This window comes from Mesocricetus auratus, unplaced genomic scaffold, assembly GCF_017639785.1.
Source record: "Mesocricetus auratus isolate SY011 unplaced genomic scaffold, BCM_Maur_2.0 Super-Scaffold_100015, whole genome shotgun sequence".
NCBI classification, from domain to species: Eukaryota; Metazoa; Chordata; class Mammalia; order Rodentia; family Cricetidae; genus Mesocricetus; species Mesocricetus auratus.
In genome coordinates this window covers 50,993,774-51,015,017 of record NW_024429198.1, presented here as the reverse complement: position 1 = coordinate 51,015,017, position 21,244 = coordinate 50,993,774, and the positions used below count along the sequence as shown (strand labels likewise).

The following is a 21,244-nucleotide window of genomic DNA, read 5'->3' as shown; positions in this document are numbered from 1 at the left end:
CATATAGTTGTGTCATTTATTCTTCATTTCTATGAAGATTATAAAATTGCTGGGAATTGTCTTAATAATCCCTCCTAACCATACTACAAATATGAGCTTTTTTTTTTTTTAATTCCGAGATAGGGTTTTTCTGTGTAGCCCTGACTGTCCTGGAACTCTTCTGTTAACCAGGCTGTTCTCAAACTCAGAGATTCAGAGATCTGCCTACCTCTGCTTCCTGAGTGCTGGGATTAAAGGTGTGCTACACACGAGCATTTCTTGTAGGACATTTGTTGTTTTTGTTTGGTTGGGCTTTATGTTTATTTTGTTTTGTTTTTGGAGACAGGTCTCTCTTCGTAACAGTTCTGGCTGTCCTATAACTTGCTACATGGACCAGGCGATTTACCTGCTTCTGCCTCCCCAGTGCTGGGATTAGAGGTGTGTACCACCACACCTGGCCACAGTAAAAAAATTTTTTTTACATATTTGGCTGATGTGCTGGCACAGATATACACTGGTAATTAAGGCCAGGCAGGGTTACCATAGTGAGATCATATCTCAAAAAAGCAAAGCAAAGCAAAGCAAAACAAAAAAAACCCAAAAAAGCTTATTTGGCACCAGATGAGATACAATATTTGCTCAACATGTATCGTTTTTTCTCTTTTACCTTGGTAGTCATTTATGCCTGGTCCTCCAGCCTCCACCTTGCTGGTGCTAGGATTACAGGCATATGCCATTATGCCTGCCTAACCAGCTCTGTCTAGCACTCTTCTTCTCTCTCTCTCTCTCTCTCTCTCTCTCTCTCTCTCTCTCTCTCTCTCTCTCTCTCTCTCTCTCTCTCTCATCTCTCTCTCATCTCTCTCTCATCTCTCTCTCTCTCATCTCTCTCTTTCATGAAACTGTTTGAGACCAGATCTTACTTTGTCAGTCGGGGCTGATGTCAGATTTGTAGTTTGTAGTTATCTTGCCTCAGTCTCTTGAGTGCTAGGATTAGAGGCATAAACCAACTAAGTAAGTATGTTTAGATTTATTTTAAAAAGATGAAATATGAATTGCTAAAGAGTTGACTTGATTATAAAGTAATTGTCCTTTGAAATTCTCTTTAGAAAGACTTTGTTGGGTCAGTGAGGTGGCACAGTCGGTAAACGTGCTTGTTGCATACAATAACATGCACGTGTCATGCAGCACACATAGACACACAGTAATAATAATGTGTAAAATTTTAAAAGGCTATGTTATAGTCATACTCAAGTCATCAAGCTATAGCATTTGTCAGCCATGCCCATCTTTTCAGTTTGAACCCAGTGATTGTTTGTGTGTGTGGAGCTGTGTTGCTCTGTGCACTGTAAGATGTCTGATTTTCTGACCTCTTTGCCTAAGCACCAGTAGTTACATCTTCTCTGTTATGACAGCCAAAACTACCTTCCAGTACTGTCCAGTTTCTCCTGAGGGTACAGTCTTCTCGGTGGAGAGCCAGTGATGTAGTGTGATTTCTTATGAGCAGGGTCTGCTTATGACTGTGAGCTTATTTCTAGTCACTGTGATCCAGTGAGTAGTCCATAGTTCGAGGCTGCTGCACAGGCTCAGGAGTGAGAGCTTCATTCTGTTGGCCTGAGTAGTTCCATTTATAAATGGATATACATGAATACCCTAAAATATACATGTTGCATATGCTTTATATTTATATGTATCTTTAAATATGTGAATGACTTGATGTATTTATATAAAATGTTGCATCTATAAGTAAGATACATTGTGTTGTTTACTCTTATATTATGTATCTTAAAGCACAGGTAATAATACTTGTTTACTACTAGAAATTATCTTTCTTTTATAAACTGATTCTGCTGAATTCTAACCATTTTGCATGTTCTTAATTTTAGCTACTACTCCATGGTTTGAGTCTTACAGAGAGACATTTCTGCAGTCCATGCCAGCATCAGATCATGAGTTTCTGAACCATTATTTAGCATGTATCCTTTAAGTAATCTTAAAGAAACAGAGACAAAATACTTGAGAAGTTATAGAGAATGGAGAATTTTTTTAATTGGTGGTGATACCACGTTCAAAATTATTTTGGATTTTGATGTGGGTAGTTGAATGCAATGCGCATGTGGTGTGCAAATGTTTGTGCTTGTGCACATGGAAGCCAGAGTCAGAGGTCTCCCTTAGATGCTCAGGCAGGCCTTGGACTCACACTATAGTGAAAAAACAACCCTAACTTGCAACCTCTTACTTCAGCTTCTGAGTAGCTGGAATTACAGGCCTGTGCTATGAAGCCTGGCTAGAAAATTTCTCCCTAAATTTATATATATTAATAAGGCAGTGTTTATCATTGAGAGATGTGATGTTTTCCTGACAATATGGCTACAAGGTATGTTGGTGGCATCATCTGGTGAAGCTGAACCCATGGAACAGTTTTCAAAGTTGTCACAAGAACAGCATCGAATTCAGCACAACAGTGATTATTCCTACCCTAAGTGGTTTATCCCAAATACACTTAAATATTATGTGCTTTTGCATGATGTAACTTCAGGAGATGAGCAGAGGTAAGCATTGCCTTTTAAATTTTAATTGTTTTATTTTATAAAAGAAGGAGACTCAGTTTTTATTGTGTGTGTCTGTATGCACTGCCCAAATATATCCACATGTCATGGTACATGTGTGGAGGTCAGAGGACATCTTTTAGGGGGTTGGATCTCTTCTTCCACTACAGGGGCCTAGGAATTGGACTTAGGTTGTTGGTGAAAGTGCTTTTTTTTTTTTAGATTTATTCATTTATTATATATCATGTTCTGCCTGTATGTCTGCCTGAATGTCAGAGGAGGGTCCTGGATCTCATTATAGGTGGGAGTAAGACACCGTTTGGTTTCTGGGAATTGAACTCAGGACCTCTGGGAGATCAGCTAGTGATCTTAACCTCTGAGCCATTTCTCCAGCCCCAGCAAGTGCTTTTACCTGCTGAGCTATCTTGCTGGCCCCCAAAATGAATTCTTGTAAAATAAGTATAAAAATAAATTTATGTTTATGGCTTTGGAGTTCACTTTGGCTTTTGTTTCAAGGTATGGTTCAGATAAGTCTTGTTGTTTATATACCATTCTTGGTATCTGGTTGCCACAATAGATTGTGATTGGGTAGTTGAGATTGAGCGTCAAGTCTAGTGCATCTTGAGCACAGTCTACATGGAGCAATAACACTTTCCTCGAACTAATTTCTAATAATTTAAAACTTAGAAACAGAATAAATTCTTCTTGTGGAGTACTCATCCTTAGCATTTAAAAAAATGTCCAGAGACCATTGGATAAAGAGTAGTATATGTAAAAAAAAAGTGTGAACTGGCTTAAAATTACTTTGAGTCAGTTGAAGATGGTTTATCTCCCATATTGAGTGATAGTGTTCAAGTTGCATTCAGAATTAGGCCAATGGTTCTTAATTTTTTAGTAATTTTATGTAGTGTATGTGTACATCACAGCCTGCAGGCAGGGCCAGACAGCACCTTGCAGGGGTCGGTTCTCTTCCTACCATGTGGGTCTAGGGGATAGAACTCAGATTTCAGGTCTTCAAACTTAATAGCATGCACATTTATTCACAAGCCAGCTCAATAACTCAGTTCTTAGGTTTTTAACAGTATTATTTATAAAGTAAACAGGAGTTTGATTTGTGGTACTTAAGAGTATGTATATATAAGCATATTTCTGTATTTATATACATTGTTCTGTAACTTTTATTAATCTAGCCTTAATAGGATAGTGTGTGATTTTTGTAGTTTGCTGGGTTGTTATTTGAGCCTTCAGATTTTCCAGGTGTCCTTCTTTCCCAAGATAGCCAATTAACTGAAAAATACCTATTTTAACTAGACTTGAGACTAGACAGTGATAGTTCATCTTTTTTTTTTTAAGACCCTGGGTTCAATATTCAGCCTTGAAAGAAATAAATTATGAACAAGCAGATTGAACCTAATGTGACTAGAATTTAATTTCTCACAGTTGTACTATTTTCTTAAGTTGTCACATTTCATTTTTCCCCACCAACAGCTAGCATGTTTAATAGTTTTTCTTTCTTTAAACATATTTTGTGTAGCCTAAGCTGGCCTCAAATTTGACATGTAGCTAAAGATGACAAGTTTATTTCAAACTATGGAAAGGTTTTTATTTTCATTTGTTTGTCTGAGGAGTAACTCAAGGCTCAGCTTCTCTAAGTTCTGTAAGAACAGAGGGTGGAATGGACAGTAAGTAAGGCTTCATCTGCCTTGCTATAATTCTTTCCTTTTCTTCCCGATCCTATATACTTTTTTGATATTATACTTTTCATTTCTTAATAAATGGTTTTAAAAGATACTCTCAAACTGTGCTTTCTGTGGATGAGTTCCCACAGTTGACAAAAAGCTGCTAATCTGTATGTTTGAAGTAGCTCTGAAAATGGGCAGTCTCCATAGTAGCTAGTGTGGAAGGCTCCCAGATGGTGAAGAAACTAGTTTTGATGTCTGTAGTTCCTCCAGACAAGTTTGGCCCTCAGAATTGCAGATTATGACTATCGTGAAGAAAAGTTTTGATGGGGATCATGAGAGTTAAAAAAAAGTTAATCATCTCTAATTTTCCGTTTTGCCTTTTTGGGGTACTATTCTTGATGATTTGAGATGTCTGATGCTGGGGCTGAGGGAAGCTCAGGGTAAGAGCACTTGCCACTCTTGCAGATGATGCCTCAGATCCAGGTCCCAGCACCCACGTGACAGCTTGAAGTTGCCTGTAATTCAGCCCCAGGGAACCTTCTTCTAGCTTCCTTGAGCTCTTGCATGTAGGAAATGTACATCAAGTCCATGCAGGATTACACACATTTAAACAAAATCTAAGTAAAGTGAAATCTATTATCTGGACTCACCAGATGTCTCAGTGGATAAAGGTATTTGCTGCGAAGGTTGATGACCTGAGCTCAGTCTCTAGAACCAGCTTCTGGGAGTTGTCCTCTGATGTCCACATATGCAGTGTGCTATGTGTCTGTTCCCTCTCTACAGAAATAAATGCAAAAACATATAAAGAGAAGTAAATAAAAAAAATTTAAGAGCTGTTGTCTGTAGTCTGCTAAATTCTGTCTAAAGTCTAAGATTATTTCAAATTTTTTCTCTTTTCTTTAGAGCTGAATCAATTTATGAAGAAATGAAACAGAAATATGGAACTCAGGGTTGCTATTTGCTTAAAATTAATTCTCGAGCACCCAATCGAGCATCAGATGAACAGATACCAGATCCTTGGAGTCAGTATCTCCAGAAAAGTAGTATTCAAAACCAGGTACATCTGAAAAACTGAACCAAACCACAAAAGTTGTATTTTAGTTCATATCATAACAATACGATTGTAGACTTTTACTTTTTGAGGGGTGAGTGGAGACAAGGTCTTACTATGTTTACCTGACTGGCCTGGAACTTGTTATGTAGGGACTGGCCTCAAACTCCTAGAGATCCACCTGTCTCTGCCTGTATGTAGAATGCTAGGATTAAAGGTGTGTGCCCACTATGCCTGGTTAGCTTTTGTTTTCTTTTTCTTTGACATGCAGTACAGTCAGACCGTGAACTTGTTATGTCGCCCAGGCTGTCTGTCCTGATTTCTTAATCATCCTGCCTCAGCTTCACAAAAGTGTTGACATTTTCAACATGCACTTCCATGGGTCTAGGAGTTTTTATTTATTAGTTTTGTAACTGAGCATTGTGGGTTTGCAAAGCCAAAACAGGCACAGCCAAAACATACAAGAGGGGGAGAAAGATGTCTTACATGCAGCAGACAAGGCAAATGGGAGTCATTTCCAAAGCAATGCCACCCTCGATCAAAGAAGCATGAGGATTTAATTCAGGGCCCATTCCTAAGCTTTTTCTGTTGTGTTCCTCTTAAGCTCATTTATGGTCATAATTTAAAGAACAGATAGATGCAATGTTGGTCACGTTCAACTCACTCTTGGAGCACATATGTAAAAGGTTAAAGTGACAGACAGAAATGCCTGGCCATACTTAGCTTGCACCATGACGTTTTAGCTGAAATTAAAGGAAAAGGTACTTTGAAGGTACATTGACATAGGAGCCTGCCCCCAAAGGCACCTACCTGCCTTGCTTAGTGGCTAACTAATACAAACATTAATATGACTAGTTTTGATTTGTCAATTGTGAGCTGTTAAATAAAGTGGTTCACAAGCTGGCTTTTAATCAAGTATAGCACATTCAGGTATGTAACAGCATTAGGTGTTAATGTTTTTGAAAAGTGAATTGTATACTGTATCAGTTACTTTCCGTTGCTGGGATAAACACCATGAGGAAAGGGTTTATTTTACCTTACGTTTCCTGAAAAAGGAAGTCCATCATGGTGGAGAAGGTGTGGGAGCAGGGGCCTGGGGTTGGCCTGGCAGTCAGAAAGCATAGAGATCGCTTTTCATCTACATATAGGAAGCAAAAACTGCTGCAAATGCTGTTTGTCCTCTTAAAGGTTCTAAAGCTTAGCACTATCAGCAGAGGCAGGTGAATTTCTATGAGTTCAAGGCCAGCCTGGTCTACATAGTGAGACTCTGCCTCATCCCTCCCCTCCCCGTTTTAACTAGAAGGCTGGCAGTCTGTTCTTTTATCATCCCTGGCTGGGGCTGTCTTCCTATTGTTCCACCATGCTGTTCTTTGGCCACTTTAGAGCTCGTGTCTTCCAAGTGGGTGGGTTTTGCTCCTGTCATTTGGTCTTCCTTTCTTGAATTTTTGAAGTGTTGTTTCTTCCTTCTTTGTTACTTTCTTAGAATTCTAACTAAGTTAAGTGTTATTTGTTGAAGTGAATAGTTGCAAAGTGTATTTCTTTCACAATATTAAGTAACATTGTGTGCTACTTGGTAGAGTCAGTGGCACCTTGTTTTGTTTATTTGGTTAGTAAAGATTTGACTTTTTTAAAAAAGGGATTTTTTCAATAAATGGAAAATATATTTTGTATAACTACACTACTTTATTTGCTCCTTCAGAGATATTTAAAAGTCACTTTCATAGTTTATGTAATTATTGATCTAATAGAAACGTTGGTTAAGATTTTATTTTTCTGTCATGTAAAATTTTTAATCTAGACATAGTATCTAATATTTTACTTACTCACTTTTAAGATTTATTGTTGTATTGAGTTTATGTATAAACGTGAATTCTGCAGGCATTGAAAACCCTGGAACTGACTGCAGCTGCAGGTGGTTAAGAGCCACTTTATGTGGGTGTTGGGAACTGAGCCGGGTTCTCTGTAAGAGCAGTGAGTACTCTTAAACAGTGAGCCGTTTCTCTAGCCCATTTATTCATTTTAGTATTGGAATAGAGCTGGCTGTCTTTCAGATTATGTTGAGGGGAGATTTTCAGACATAAAAGAACCAAACCAGCGGGATGTAAAACAGCTTTTTTTTTATGGTCTTTTTTTTTTTTATGGTCATTTTTTTTTCCAGGGCCATGCTCAAAATAAAGGTAGTACTGAAAACTTCAGTTCATAGTAAGTTGTCTAAGGTTGTAGAAGGAAATGCCAATCTGATTTTTCAGTTTGAAAACTTTTAACAGAAGGTGGAGGTATCAGAGTATCTATAATTTAGTCTTAGGAGGCCAGAGTTTGGGAGTCATTAAAGGTCACCATATGACAGTTGAGGACAACTGCTGCTGCTCTTCCCATTGCTTCTGCTCAGGGAGCCCCTCAGTGCTGAGTGTGGGCAACTTTTGGTACTCCAGGCTAGTATGCCTACTTTCTCAAGCCTGTCTGGGGGGTGCTTTTCAGAGTTTCCTACCCAGCTGTGTCTGTTGCTATTAAGTTCTGGTACTCAGAATAATAATACTTTATTTTTACTGGTCTCATGAAATAGTGTACGGTTCAGGGATAGACCGAGACTCCAGTGCCTTTCTAGAATGGAACACCGTGTTGGGTATTTCTCACAGCCTTTCAGTATATTCAGAATCTACTCCTGGCATTTTGTCTATGACCTGGGAGATTTTGAAGTTGTTTTCTTTTCCCCTCTTGCCTGACTCTGGTAGACTTTCCTTTGCCGTTATTTTTTTAGGATGCATGGGTATATTTATGTGACTATATAAGTACCTCTGGGCATGAATATTAAGATACATTTGAGATACTGGTCATTTGAATGCAGAAGTATTAGCATAGTTAATTGAGTATGAAAAGGAATTAAAATACAACATTATGGATATTATGATGATACGATATGCTGAAATTAGAGGGCCATAAGAGTATTGCTTCAGCAAGTACATGAAGCCATATTCAGCAGAAGAATCATAGGCATTAGCGTATTTGGTAATATTTAAACATGATTAATTATGTTGCTAATGCTTTTGTATTTTATTTTGCTAGGAATCATATGAAGATGGCCCCTGTATTATGACCTCCAATAAGAATTCTGATAGTAACTTGCTCTCATTGGATGGACTAGATAACGAAGTCAAAGGTCTTGTTATGCTTTCTCTAAGTTCTCTTTTGACTTTAAGTATTTATTGTTACTAAAGCACTCTAGCCTTCACAGATAAGAGATGGGGAAATTTCTACTACCAACCCCTTTTAGTACTAGTGATTGAGTTTAGGGCTTTGCAGATGCTAGTTAAATACTCTATCTCTGACATATCTCCAGCTCCAGCCCCTTTTCTTTAAAATTTGTTTTAAAGATTTATTTTAAATTATGTATATATGTGTTTATGTGTGGGATGTGTCTGTGAATGCTGGTGCCAGAGGAGGTCATAGGCATGAGATCCACCCAGAGCTAGAGTTACATATGTGAGCTGCCTGGTGTGGGTGCTGGGAACTGAACTCTGGTCCTCTGCGAGAGCAGTATGTGCTGCTAAATACTGAGCTGTCTCTCCAGCCTGCCTCTCCTGTTTTAAATTTGAAGATAGGGTCTTGACTAAGTTATTGACTATGCTTTCAATTGGGATCTTCTTTTCCCGGCTTCCTAAGTAGCTAGAATTTAAGGTGTCTCTCTGTATAGCATAAACTGTCCTTGAACTTAGAATTCGCTGTTTTCCAGGTGCTGGGAGATAGGCATGAGCCAGCACACTTGGCTCTGAAGTTTGTTTCTTCTGATTTTATGCAGTCCTTTGAGTTCTGGCTGTTGTTGTTTACATTTAAATCTGTGTTAAAAAGTGGATCATGAGGGTTAGAGCAAGGGCTCAGTGGTTATTGATCTTCCAGAGGACCCTGAGCTAAGTAGATCTCAGTGCCCATCCAGACCACTCACAACTGCCTGTACCTCTAGCTCTTTGGGAACCTAATACCCTCTGTTGGCCTCCATGAGCTTCATGTATACACAAATAAATAAAAAATTTTAAAAATGGTTATGCCTGGGTCAATCAGAATATTAATATCACATTAAAAAGGGAAAAATGCTATCAGCTTTCTCTTTTAAAAAGCCAAGGAAATATAATATGCAGCACAATCTCCCAAATTCATATAATTTTTAGGACCATATTCCTTTATTTTAAGTTGTAGTTTTGGTAATGATGGCTCCAAATTTTTGTTTTGTTGGTGTTACTGGATAGCCCAGACTGGCCTGGAACTCACTGTGTGCAAAACGGAACCTGAGATCCGTTTGTCTCATATTTCCAAGTACTGGGGTTGTAGACATGTGCCACTATGTGAAGCTGCTGTGATATAAGACAGCCTGTTTCTAAGCAGAACCCTCCCTGCTTCAGGAGCTATTACTCTTGTTTCTCAATAAGACCTTGCTTGCTCTCTAAAAATAAGGTAATTTACTCTAGCATTTAAAACTGACCTGTGTGGATTCTTAAACTTGTATGGAGGCAAGTTATTAACTCAGACATTAATTTAATTAAAAATTTTTATTGCACCTACTTACGTGTGTGTGTGTGTGTGTGTGTGTCTGTCTGTCTGTCTGCTTGCACACGCAGTGCCATGTATGTGGAGGTCAGTGAACAACTTGCAGGGAGTCTGTTCTTTTTGTTCATGTGTGGATTCCAGGAATCAAAGTCAATTGTCAGGTAGCCTTCCCTGAACTGTCTCTGCAGTTCAAACCTTTAATTTAAAATGGAAAAATGTTAGCAGTGTATTGTCTCAGATACACACAGAGAGAAGGGTTTTGTCATCTTTTCCTTTAGTGGTGTGGTAGTTTTGTTATGTTTAGTGTAGCTTTTGAAAATAAAAGAGAGATTTGTTTTTCAGTAGATGGTTTACCAAATAACTTCAGAGTTCATCCACTTCAATTAGACCAATGCGGCGACCCTCCTAACAATACGGATGGCTCAGATCGTGCAAAGTCTGCTTCAGTACACGAGACAAAGAAAGCGAGTACTGGAGTGATTCGTGGTGCTTGTTTAACACTTACTGACCATGACAGAATTCGGCAGTTCATACAAGAGTTTACATTCCGTGGCCTTTTGCCACATATAGAGAAAACAATTCGACAGTTAAATGATCAGGTAAGACTTAAATTTTTGGGATTATTAATCTTTAAATCAGTGAATTTAAGACTTTATTGAAAGTTTTGTATTTAATTTTTGTTTTTTGTTTTACAATGAGCTGTAAAAACGAACTGAAGTTAGTATAGTGATGAAGTTCTGTTTAACACTAGATAACCCTTATTCATTTCAATTTATCGGACAAATTATTTTTTAAGACCTATTTATCAAGTCCTCTACAAGAAAAATAAGTACTCATATTTGCTGAGCCATTTCTTCAGACGTTAGACATTTTTTAAATTAGTGTTACTAAAATAATTATTTACTTGCTAGTAAAACTTTTTGTTTGTTTGTAGAAAATACTTCCAAGTTTTTATATTTGTCAATATGTCTAAATGTTTTTTTTTCTAGCTAATATCAAGGAAAGGTTTGAGTCGATCTCTGTTTTCTGCCACTAAGAAATGGTTTAGTGGCAGTAAAGTTCCAGAAAAGAGCATTAATGAGCTGAAAAATACGCCTGGATTGTTGTAAGTAAAATATCACTATATTTAATTCTACTGCATTTAACTTTGTCTTGTGTTTGACTACAAAAACAGTGATTGTCTCTTTAGTTTTTTATTTTCATGTTGGTGAAAACTTAATGACATCTAAGAAAGACACTAAATTCTAATTTGAAAAACAACTCTAATTGGACTTTTAAAAAGTATTTTTATATGCGTTTGTGGTTTACCTGTATGTATGTCTATGTGAGGGTGTCAGGTCCCCTGGAACTGGAGTTACAGGCAGTTGTGAGTGGCTATTCAGATGCTGGGAATTGAATCCCGGGTCCCTTGGAATAGCAATCAGTGCTCTTAACTGCTGTGTCATCTCTCCAGCCCCTTTAATTGGACTTCTAAATCGAGTTATTTTTTGAGATGGATTCTCACTCTGAGCCAAGACTCACTTGGGATTTGTAATAATCCTATTTCATTTTTCTAAGCACTGGGATTACCATGGCTGGCTTATTGGACACTGGAAAATAAACTCTTCCGGCCCAAAACACCACAAGCTCTCCCCATTACTTTAGTTGCTCACTGGAACTTAGACCCTATTGCTAAAGACTCCATGTAATTTGATTCCATAACACTGAGAAAGTAAACTGGAACTGACCAGGACAGTTTCTTCCCTGGTGGTTGGTAAGCTTTACTAGTGCTAGAAGGTGTTAAGAAGTCTACTAGGGAAAAATGCATCAGTGGTCTTACTCAGCAGAGGATGCTGAATGTCACAGTACCCACGTGCTAGGCTACATGTACCCACTGGTCTCATAGAAGCATGAATGTTACCAGGGTAACCAATTATATTTAGGTTGGACATGTCCTGCACTGAGAGTGAATTCATGGTTGATAATGTAAACCTGTCAACAGCTCAAGGCTAGAGTAGAGATAAGCAAAAACATAGAAAACTCTTAAAATAACTCAGAATGTCATTTTACTTTGGACCTGTTTATTTGTAAGATGAAGTTAGATTAGGTCTTCAGTACTAGCCCTTTTTGTCTGAAATACTTGGTATTTTTTAAAGGCAGTGTCTCACTGAATTGCCCCATTTGGCCTTCAGCTTGGAGCTCTCCTGCTTCAGGCTCCCAAGTGTTGGTGAGCCACTATGCTGGCCTCCTGCTGCTGTTCTAAGACAAGGACTGTATCTTGCAAATTCTGTTTCTTACAAAATCTTGCTTTAATGAAAACTGACATGAGTCTGTTAGGATTTTTTTCTCTGAGTTGTACATAAATAAGTCACTTGGTGTTAAGCATTTATTTACTTCATAACTTGTTCCTTAGGCAAATGCTTGTCTACAGTTGAGAAGCTTCTGGGGCTATAAGTTAAACATGTTAACTTTTGGACTTCAAATAGTTTTGAGAATTGCCATTGTTCCTTGACAGAATTTTTGCACAACAGATCAAATTCTCTCATGTTCTGGGTAGTTGAACAGTTTTTTTTTAACTGTGATGGACCATAAATTATATATTTATGTTCTAGGTATCCACCAGAAGCACCTGAGCTTCAGATAAGGAAAATGGCTGACTTGTGCTTTTTGGTGCAGCATTATGATTTGGCTTACAGTTGCTATCACACTGCAAAGAAGGATTTTCTTAATGATCAAGCAATGCTTTATGCAGCTGGCGCCTTGGTTGGTACTGTTTGTTTGTTTATTTTGTGTTGTTGAGTATCAAGCCCAGGGCCTACTGCATGGTCTATGCAGTGTTCCCCAAGCCTTTGATGTACTTTAGGAAGTTAAAACTGATTGTCTCCCCCCTTCCTTCCCTTTGTACAGTTCTGGGCTCAAGGCAGGCTTCTCTTCCTCTCTCACCCTCATGTTAGGAGTTCCTCTTCATCCCAATCTCGCCAGGAAGAAGTGTTTGCTATTTAGATTGTATCCTCCAGCCATGCTAAGCCGCCCAGCAAGCTATAAGGTCACATTCGAAGTTACTGATTCATGGTTTTGTTTGTGCTTTGATTACTCAGATGAGTAGGCTTCAAGAGGAGTGTTCCAAATCTGTTCCTCTAAGGTGTATTACTTTTACAATAGCTTTTATAAACTATGGGTATTTTCAGTTAGGAATGTGTAATGTTACGATAAATACACCTTATTTTCCAGCACTGAACTCATCTCTCATATAACTGCTACCTTTGCTTAGCAAGTTTAAATATAATATTTATCAAATGTAGGTAAAAATAGGAAAATTGTACAGCCACATAGTGCAGTGTGTGAGTGTGTGCGTAACAACAGATTGAATATATGATTGTGTTCTTATAAAAATTATTACTGAAAAAATTATCACCTACTAACAGTATAAGTTGTAACAGCATAAGTATATGCTGATATCTGCACAACAGAATCACCCCACAACAAATTTTTCAGGATTCACCTTTGTTATGGATATGTCAGGATATACCTTTAAATCATTAATATGTCTGTCTTCTCCTCCTCCTTCCTCCCCTTCCTCCTTTTTTTTTTTTTTTTTAAAACAGTGTCTTTGTTTAGTCTGCCTAACCTAGACCAGGCTAGCCTCAAACTTAATAGAGATCAGCCTGCCTTTGTCTCCCAAAGGCTGGGATTAAAAATGTAGGCCATTACACTCTGCAAAGACCAGAATTTTAAGTCAAAATAAATAGTTATGTGTTTTGAGTCTGCATTAAACTGTGAAGTTTATGCATATATACTCCGAGACCTTAAATACCTTCAGTATTTAAGTTTACCTAGTGTTACATTTGAGAATGTTTCTCCTGAAGTAGTGATTTTTTGTTTTTGTCCCCCCCCCCTCCCGTTTAGGAAATGGCAGCAGTGTCAGCCTTTCTTCAGCCAGGAGCTCCTAGGCCATACCCTGCTCATTACATGGACACAGCAATTCAGACCTACAGAGATATCTGCAAGTAGGTGACCATATTATTTATCTTTTGCCTATTTTGGGACAGAGTTTGTATTTATAAGTAGTAGTTTTTCATGGCTTAGCTTCTCAAAGTTAATTTAGTCAGAGACAGAGACAGGTTGAAGTGAAAATAGTGCTTGTTACCTTCATTCAGTTCCTAGCTGCATTGCATTTGGGATGATAAGGTGACATTTGTAGCATTAAGGTTCTGTGCTACATTGGGGATCATTTTTGTTGTAGGACATTTTTGATCTTACCTACTGTTAAGATGGAAATTAGCCATTTTGAACTTTGCTTGTTAATTAGGCAGAAGCATGAAGAGTCATGTAATATAGACTCAGGAAAAAATGAGAAGTAGTGAGTACTATTAGAATTCTTATAAGGAAATTAAATGGGCCAGAAATCATCAGAAGGAAGCTCCTAGTTTATTTGATAGGTAGACTTTTCATGCAGGGTGGCTAGGTTTTATAGCCATGGGGACATTTCTAGAATAATGAGTTATAGTAATAAGTTTCCTCAATAGTTTTGCCTGTAAAGGTCACTTTGTGTATTTGAAAAGCATTGGGGGGATATATAGAAAGGGTTAGAGATAAATTGATATTAGAAGCTTTAACTGTCATTTATTCTTTTTAAAATAGAATTAAGGTTTATGTAGTAGTAAATGAAAATTATTGCTAATTTGAGTAGGTATTCATCATTATAAAAGCTGGTTTTGGTAAATTAATTAGACTTTTTTTAATGGTGCTGGATTGAACCCAGAACTTGACGTGCTGAGTTGCATGCCTGATGTCTGTGTTGTAGAGGAGGTCATTTTGAGCTCTGGTGTTCATGTAGAGGTAATAGTAGTGGCAGTGTTTACATTGGAACAGCATTCACAAGGCTGGCAAGATATCAGTAGGTAAAGATGGTTCTTGCTAGGCCTGAGAGCTTGAGTTGATCCTGGGACCCACATGACAGAAGAAGAGAATTGACTCTTGAGAGTTGTCCTGACTTCCACGTGAATGCTGTAATGACAAGTGCATTTGGGCCCCCACATGCACATACACACAATAAATATAAAATATATGCAAATAAAATGTAATTTATCTAAACATTTAGAAATTCATAAAATTGAAGAACCGAGTCTTATATGAGTAGTGAACATTAGGAGTTTATCTTTTGTGTTCATTAAGTAAGACTTAGGTATTTAGGAATACCTGATTGAATATGTAATTTGTGGAAAGTGTGATAGATCATCAAAGCGTTTGTTTGTTTTGAAGGGATATGGGTCTTATTTATTCTAGACTGGCTTGAACTTGCTATGTAGCCAAGGATGATCTTAAATTCCTTACCTTCTGTTTGCACTTCTGGAGTGCTAGGACCACATGTGTAAGCTTTGGGACCTGCTATTACTTTTTCTTTTAAAAGATAGGGTCTCACTGTATAGCCCAGGCTAGCCTGGAACTCACCATGTAGACCAAGCTGGTCTCCCATTCACAGAGATAACCTACCTCTGCCTTCCTTCACATGTGGTGTCATGTCTAGCCTACAGTACTTTTTGCGAACAATTAAACACCTCCCCCCTCTCCCCCGCAACATTTTTATTTATTTCATGTGTGTCTGAGTGTTTTGGTATGGGCATGCCATGGCATGCATATGGAGGCCAAGGACGACTTGATGGGAGTCTGTTAGAACAAACTTAAGTCATCAGACTTGGTTCCAGGCACCTTTACCCACTGCATTATCTCACTGGACTCTCCCCTTTCTTGTCTACGAAAATTACTTTATTGCAGTTGTTTTTTCTAAAACATTTCCTTTGGCACAATACAAAGGATACTGACAAACAAAATGCTACATATGACTTGTTTTCACGTTTATGTTCTGAGAATATACCTTTAAATGTACACTCTATATAATTGGTACAGGTTATATATGAACTGTAAGGTATGCTGATAATACCATACAGTTAGTGCTGTAGATATCTGTACCAAAAGGAAGATGGCACCTTTGTAGGCACCTTATCTCCTTCTTTGAGACAAAGTCTCAGAGTCTCAGATAATCTTGAACTCCCCAGCATTCTCCTGTCTCAGTCTCCCAAGTGTTAGGATTATAGGTGTACGCTACTGTGTTCAGCCTTGTATTGTGTTCTTGCTTTAGAACTGTATGATGAAAAAATGTGCTGGACTGGGGTTGTGGCGTATCATTTGCCAGGCTCCCAGTTTGACCTCAGTACCTCTAAAGGGAATAAAGGTTGAGGATTGCTTTTTTTTTAAAGTCTTTTTATTAGGTAGAAAATGACAGACTTTCTTAAATATTAGTCATGTTTTTAGAATTTGGGGACAACACCAGGGGAGGCAGACTGGGAAGTAATGGAAGGAGACGAGGAAGAGATAGCCTTGCCTTTTGAGTTAGGATCCAAGAGAGCAGGCAGGTTCAACTGTGGAGATTGACAGGCAGCTGTGTAGATGGGGGGTTGGGTGAGCATAAGATGGATTCTTAGAGAAAGTGAGAATGTGGAGTTCAGAGCAAGCATGCTAGGACTTTGACATGTATCCAAAAAGGGCTAGAGCTGGGCGGTGGTGACGTACTCCTTTAGTCCCAGCACTCGGGAGGCAGAGGCAGGCGAATCTCTGTGAGTTTGAGACCAGCCTGGTCTACAGAGCGAGTTCCAGGACAGCCTCCGAAACAATACAGAGAAACCCTGTCTCCAAAAACCAAAAAAAAAAAAAAAAAAAAAAAAAAAAGTCTGGAAAGGGGGAAGGGGGAATGAAGCTCTGCAAGCAATGTCAGGACAAACTTCTTACTCAGAATCATCTAGTGGACTCTTGGAATGCATGGTAACTTGGATGTGCTAAAGAATTACTGTGATGCTGACTATCTTTCCTTGTCTGTTTTTGTTTAGGAATATGGTGTTGGCTGAAAGATGTGTGTTACTTAGTGCCGAAATTTTAAAAAGTCAAAGCAAATACTCAGAGGCTGCAGCCCTTCTAATACGGTTGACAAGTGAGGTACTGGACTTGCTTGATTTCATTAGTGTGTAAAGAGGTGCTGTGCAAAACACAAAACAAGGAGAGGCTCTCTTTTTTAGGGTTAAAGCACCACTAGTTATTTGTTAACTTCATCTAAGGTGTTTTGAGACAGTTTTTGTAGTTCATTCCTAGCAATTTCCCTGCCTCTGCTTTGTAAGTACTGGGATTTTAGTCATGAATACCATACTCAGCTAGTATCTCTTTTGTAATTTGTACTTACTTATTGAACATTATGTTTTAAAGTTTATGTATTTTATGAGTTTGACGGATCCAACTTAGGCGGCCAGGCTTGTGGCAGGTGTCTTTACCTGCTGAGCCCTTTCACTCGGCTCTGCTGCCTTCATGGTTTCCCCACTACTCCTGCTTGCTTTGCTTGTTGGTCATGTCCTCCACATGGGCCTTTCTAGTTCCCTACCCTGCTACTGTCTCATACACTGCTGCAAAGCTTGGCATCAATTATACTAGGAATTATGTTTGATTTGTTACCTACATGAGGGCAGCCTTGTGCTTTTTTTTTTTTTTTTGAGCCAGTAGTGTGTATTCCAAGCTGATCTGAGCTATCTCACTCTATAGTCCATGCTATCCTTGAACTCATTCCTCTTCTTCAGCCTTCTGAGTGCTGAAATACAGAGGCATGCCACCATACCCTCTTAGCTTTTACTTTTTTAAAAGATTCTCTCTCTCTCTCTCTCTCTCTCTCTCTCTCTCTCTCTCTCTCTCTCTCTCTCTCTCTCTCTCTCTCTCTCTCTCTCTCTCTCCCTCTCCCTCTCCCTCTCTCCCTCTCTCCCTCCCCCTCCCTCCCTCCCCCTCTCTCTCTCCTCTCTCCCTCTCTCTCTCTCTCTCTCGTGTGTGTGTAATAATGTTCATGTGAGTTCAGTGCTCTCACAGAGGCCAGAAGGGGGTTTCAGATCTATATGGTACAGGCAGCTCAGCTGCCTGATGTGGGTGCTGGGAATCAAACCTAGGTCCTCTGAAAAAGCAGTTCTCTTCCATGTTTTTAACTACAGAGCTATCTCCACAGCCCATCTTTTACACTTTTATCCCTGATACCTAACACTGAGGTTTACAAATGTTTGTAAAGCTGGATAAACGCCTTTAAAAAGATTTGTCTGAGATATTAGTGTCATGTGTGATATTTAAAGTGTTTAGTAATTGGTACATGCCATACACTGACCAACAAGCATGAACTGGTATTCTTAGTTACTGTTCTGTGGCTGTAAAGAGACTTTGTGACCAAAGCAATTCTTAGAAAGGAAAGCATTTATTTGGGGCTTGCTTACAGTTTCAGAGGTTCAGTTAGTCCATTATCGTGGCAGGGGGCATAGTGGCATGTGGGCAGGGGCTGGAGCAATAGCTGAGAGCTACATCCTGCTCCTTAGGTAGAGAGAGAAAGAAATTCTGGGCCTCCTGTAAGCTTTTTGAAACCTCCAAGCCCACTCCCAGCCCAAACCTCCAACAGTGTTGTACCTCCTAACCCTCCTAATCCTTCTGGAAAGTGCCTCAAATATATGAGGCTGTGGTGTGTCAGGCATGAGCTGTTTGCTAGTGTTGAATCCAGACTCTATTTTAGTAGCTAATCTGATCTTAAATTTGAATGCTATGCTATGTTTTTCAACCTAAGGAGATCAGTGAGTGTACAAAGAATTTATGATCCAGGAGTTAGTATAGTATTTCCTTGTTTTTGTTTTTTTAAACCTTGTTTAAATATGTTTGTCTTTCTACCCACATAAATGAATAAAATTACTTCAGAGCACATTCTTATTATATTTAACCTTGTTAATTGTTTTTAACTTTCTCAAAATGGATGATTTGTCATTTATTGCTTTAGGGCACAGGTAGCAGCAGGTTCCAGTAATATTTTCCCAGAATTATGAATTTGCAGTGATCTGTCAGGCTTTTCTCCTCCTCCTTTTCCTCCTCCTCCCCTCAGTGTTTGGCATTGAAATCAGGGCCTCACAAATGCCAAGCAAGTGCTGTCCTCCTAAACTATGTTTCCAACCCCCCCCCATATATATTTCTGAGCAGTAACTTTTAATTGAATTTTTTATTCTGCTATTTTTGTGTGTGTTCCGTACACATGCCATGGCATTTATTAGGAAGTCATAGGATAAGTTAGTAGAATCATTGTTTCTACCTTTAAATGACTTTTTTGGGGAAAAACTCTGGTTGTCAAGTATTGGTGGCAGTTTTTTTTTTAACTTGCAAAACTAACTTGATAGTAAAGACTTGAGAGTGATAGTATGTTTGAAGCTAATTGTCTGTGTCTAATTTTGTTTTAGCTTAATTCATGATATGAACTTAAGATCCTTCTTGAATTGCTTAGTCTTACGGTATTAAATTTGAGAATGCTAAGTTTATTATGTGAGTTCTCAACTGGACTGCACGTTGAGTCACTTAAAAACCATTACAGATTTCTAAAGAACATCCCTTACATAGGATATCCAGGATTGGTACCTATACAAGTTTTGCAGTTGAATGAGTAAGTGTATGAATGAAATCGTGTGCATGCATGCCCAGAGGCCAGAACTGTTGGGTTTCATTGGAGCTTGAGTTAGATGTGATTGTGAACTTCCTGACATGGATGCTGGGAACTGTACTTAGAGTTCTTGTAAGAGCAGTACACACTCGTTAACTGTTGAGCCATCTGTCTGGCTCCAAAAACCTGAATTCTTAGTCTCCATTGATGAAGATATATATTTATAGTATGTTTTTGGTAATGATTTGTCTGCAGTGATTAGACTTTGAGATATAGGCATAATTTTCATTAATGTCTTATTTCTACTTCCAGAATTTTATGTAATAAAAGTATTTAATTACTAAGAATTTCATAATTTGATAATTGTTTTTATGACAAGAGGCAGGAGGTCTGTGGGTTTGAGATCAGCTGGGTCTATCCAGAGTTCTAGATCAGCCTTAAGCTACTTAGTGAGATCTTGTCTCAAGAAGTAAGAGCAGGTATTGTAGCTCAATATAGAACACTTGCCTTGGTTCAGTTCCCAGCACACACATACACACACACACATGCTCATATACATGTGCACATGTGCACACAGAAATTATATTTAATCTTCTTTTGGTAGTAGCAAAAAACCCAATATATGATTAATTGGTGACTATAAGTTGATATTTACATATTAGACTATAATGCTTATTTGGAAGAAATGAAAGATATAAATGGCTTGGCAAAATGCAAAGCATTGTATATACTTCCACGTGTATATAAAATGTATGTGTTTGTTTTTGTTTTTTTTCATACATGCATGTTCAGCACATAGGCACTCACAGAAAGAGAAACAGATAACAGCACCAAATTGGAAACAGTCCTGTGGAAATGAATTGTAGCATGGGATGCCAAAGACATTTGCTTTTTTGTATAGTTACTTTGAATAAATATATATATTTATATGGGGGAATGGAAGTATGGCTCAGGGGTTAAGAGCACATTATCACTCTTTCCAAGAACTTGAGTTTGGTTCCCAGCACCAATGTTGGCCAAATGATGCCTCTGGCCTCCATGGCTGGCACTTGTGTACATAGTCACACACATGTGCATCTGTATTTAATAATTTTTTGTTAGAGAAGCTTCTCCTGAAGTCTAAAAATGTAAGCCCCTAAGATTATCTAATTAACGAATTTGCATCCTTGTTAGAACCATTTATTAATTATATATTCCTGTTATTTTTTCCACCACCTTTTCAATGTGAATTCTTAGAGCAGACATTTGAACATTTAGTTTTGGCTTAAAGTAATAACAGCTGCTGTCTGCTGTGTGTGTTCTGCATGGTCTCCTCAGATCTGTTGCTTCTCTAAAAAGACTGCTGCAAAGGTAGTTTATAATAGTGATCTGTTGGATATAACTGATTTGTTGAAGCAATTGCATTTAAAATTCAATGTTTTCTGTTTTCAACTATCCCTGGGCAAAATATGGCAGCAGAACACATGGAAGGGCTTGGTAAGTTCAGCTTGAGGCTGAAGACCTAGAGAAAGTGTTGGGGAAAAGTTGATTCTTAATCAGCAGCCTTCATCACTGATCTGAAGCAATGGCTTCCCAGGAGGGGCTGCAGTGAGGATGAGTTGTTACAGCTCCTGGGCAGTCAGGGTCAGGCAAATGGAAACTGCTTGTAGTTGTTCTGTTCCTGATTTCAAAGCCTGTGAAGAACTCTCTGCTGCAGGGCTAGCCTTCTGAACTTGTTAATGAAAAGCAGGCATTGGCCCTTCAATAGTACAGTAAAAATTGAGGATTCCTTTAAACAAATGTTCTTTAAGGAGGATAGAGTCAAATTAGCTTACATAATAATCTAGAAATAATCTAGTCTATATTCTTTGGGGAAGGGTATACATTAAATATGCTATTAGTCACCAGGTAATATCCAGGACAAACTAGATTGATAGAACTGTTTTTCTGTGTTTGTGGTTTTTAGTTTATCTTTAATTAGAATACCTGCATTCAGTTCTCA

At 38.3% G+C, this 21,244-nt stretch overlaps 1 protein-coding gene across 6 annotated transcripts in view; it reads left to right on the top strand.

Annotated features, from left to right (window-relative positions):
• The window catches only part of Trappc8 (trafficking protein particle complex subunit 8), a 76,555-nt gene that overhangs the window by 22,968 nt on the left and 32,343 nt on the right, over positions 1–21,244 (top strand). For 2 of the 6 annotated variants that reach the window (XM_040757882.1, XM_040757879.1), the window contains 9 exons: positions 1,863–1,952; positions 2,354–2,528; positions 5,111–5,264; positions 8,322–8,415; positions 10,185–10,396; positions 10,787–10,902; positions 12,389–12,539; positions 13,683–13,783; positions 16,661–16,766. In XM_040757882.1, the coding sequence (XP_040613816.1) occupies positions 1,863–1,952; positions 2,354–2,528; positions 5,111–5,264; positions 8,322–8,415; positions 10,185–10,396; positions 10,787–10,902; positions 12,389–12,539; positions 13,683–13,783; positions 16,661–16,766 (1,199 nt within the window). Of the gene's footprint in view, positions 1–1,862; positions 1,953–2,353; positions 2,529–5,110; positions 5,265–8,321; positions 8,416–10,139; positions 10,397–10,786; positions 10,903–12,388; positions 12,540–13,682; positions 13,784–16,660; positions 16,767–21,244 lie in introns of all 6 variants that reach the window. The other 4 variants (XM_040757881.1, XM_040757878.1, XM_040757880.1 and 1 more) reach the window with 2 other exon arrangements.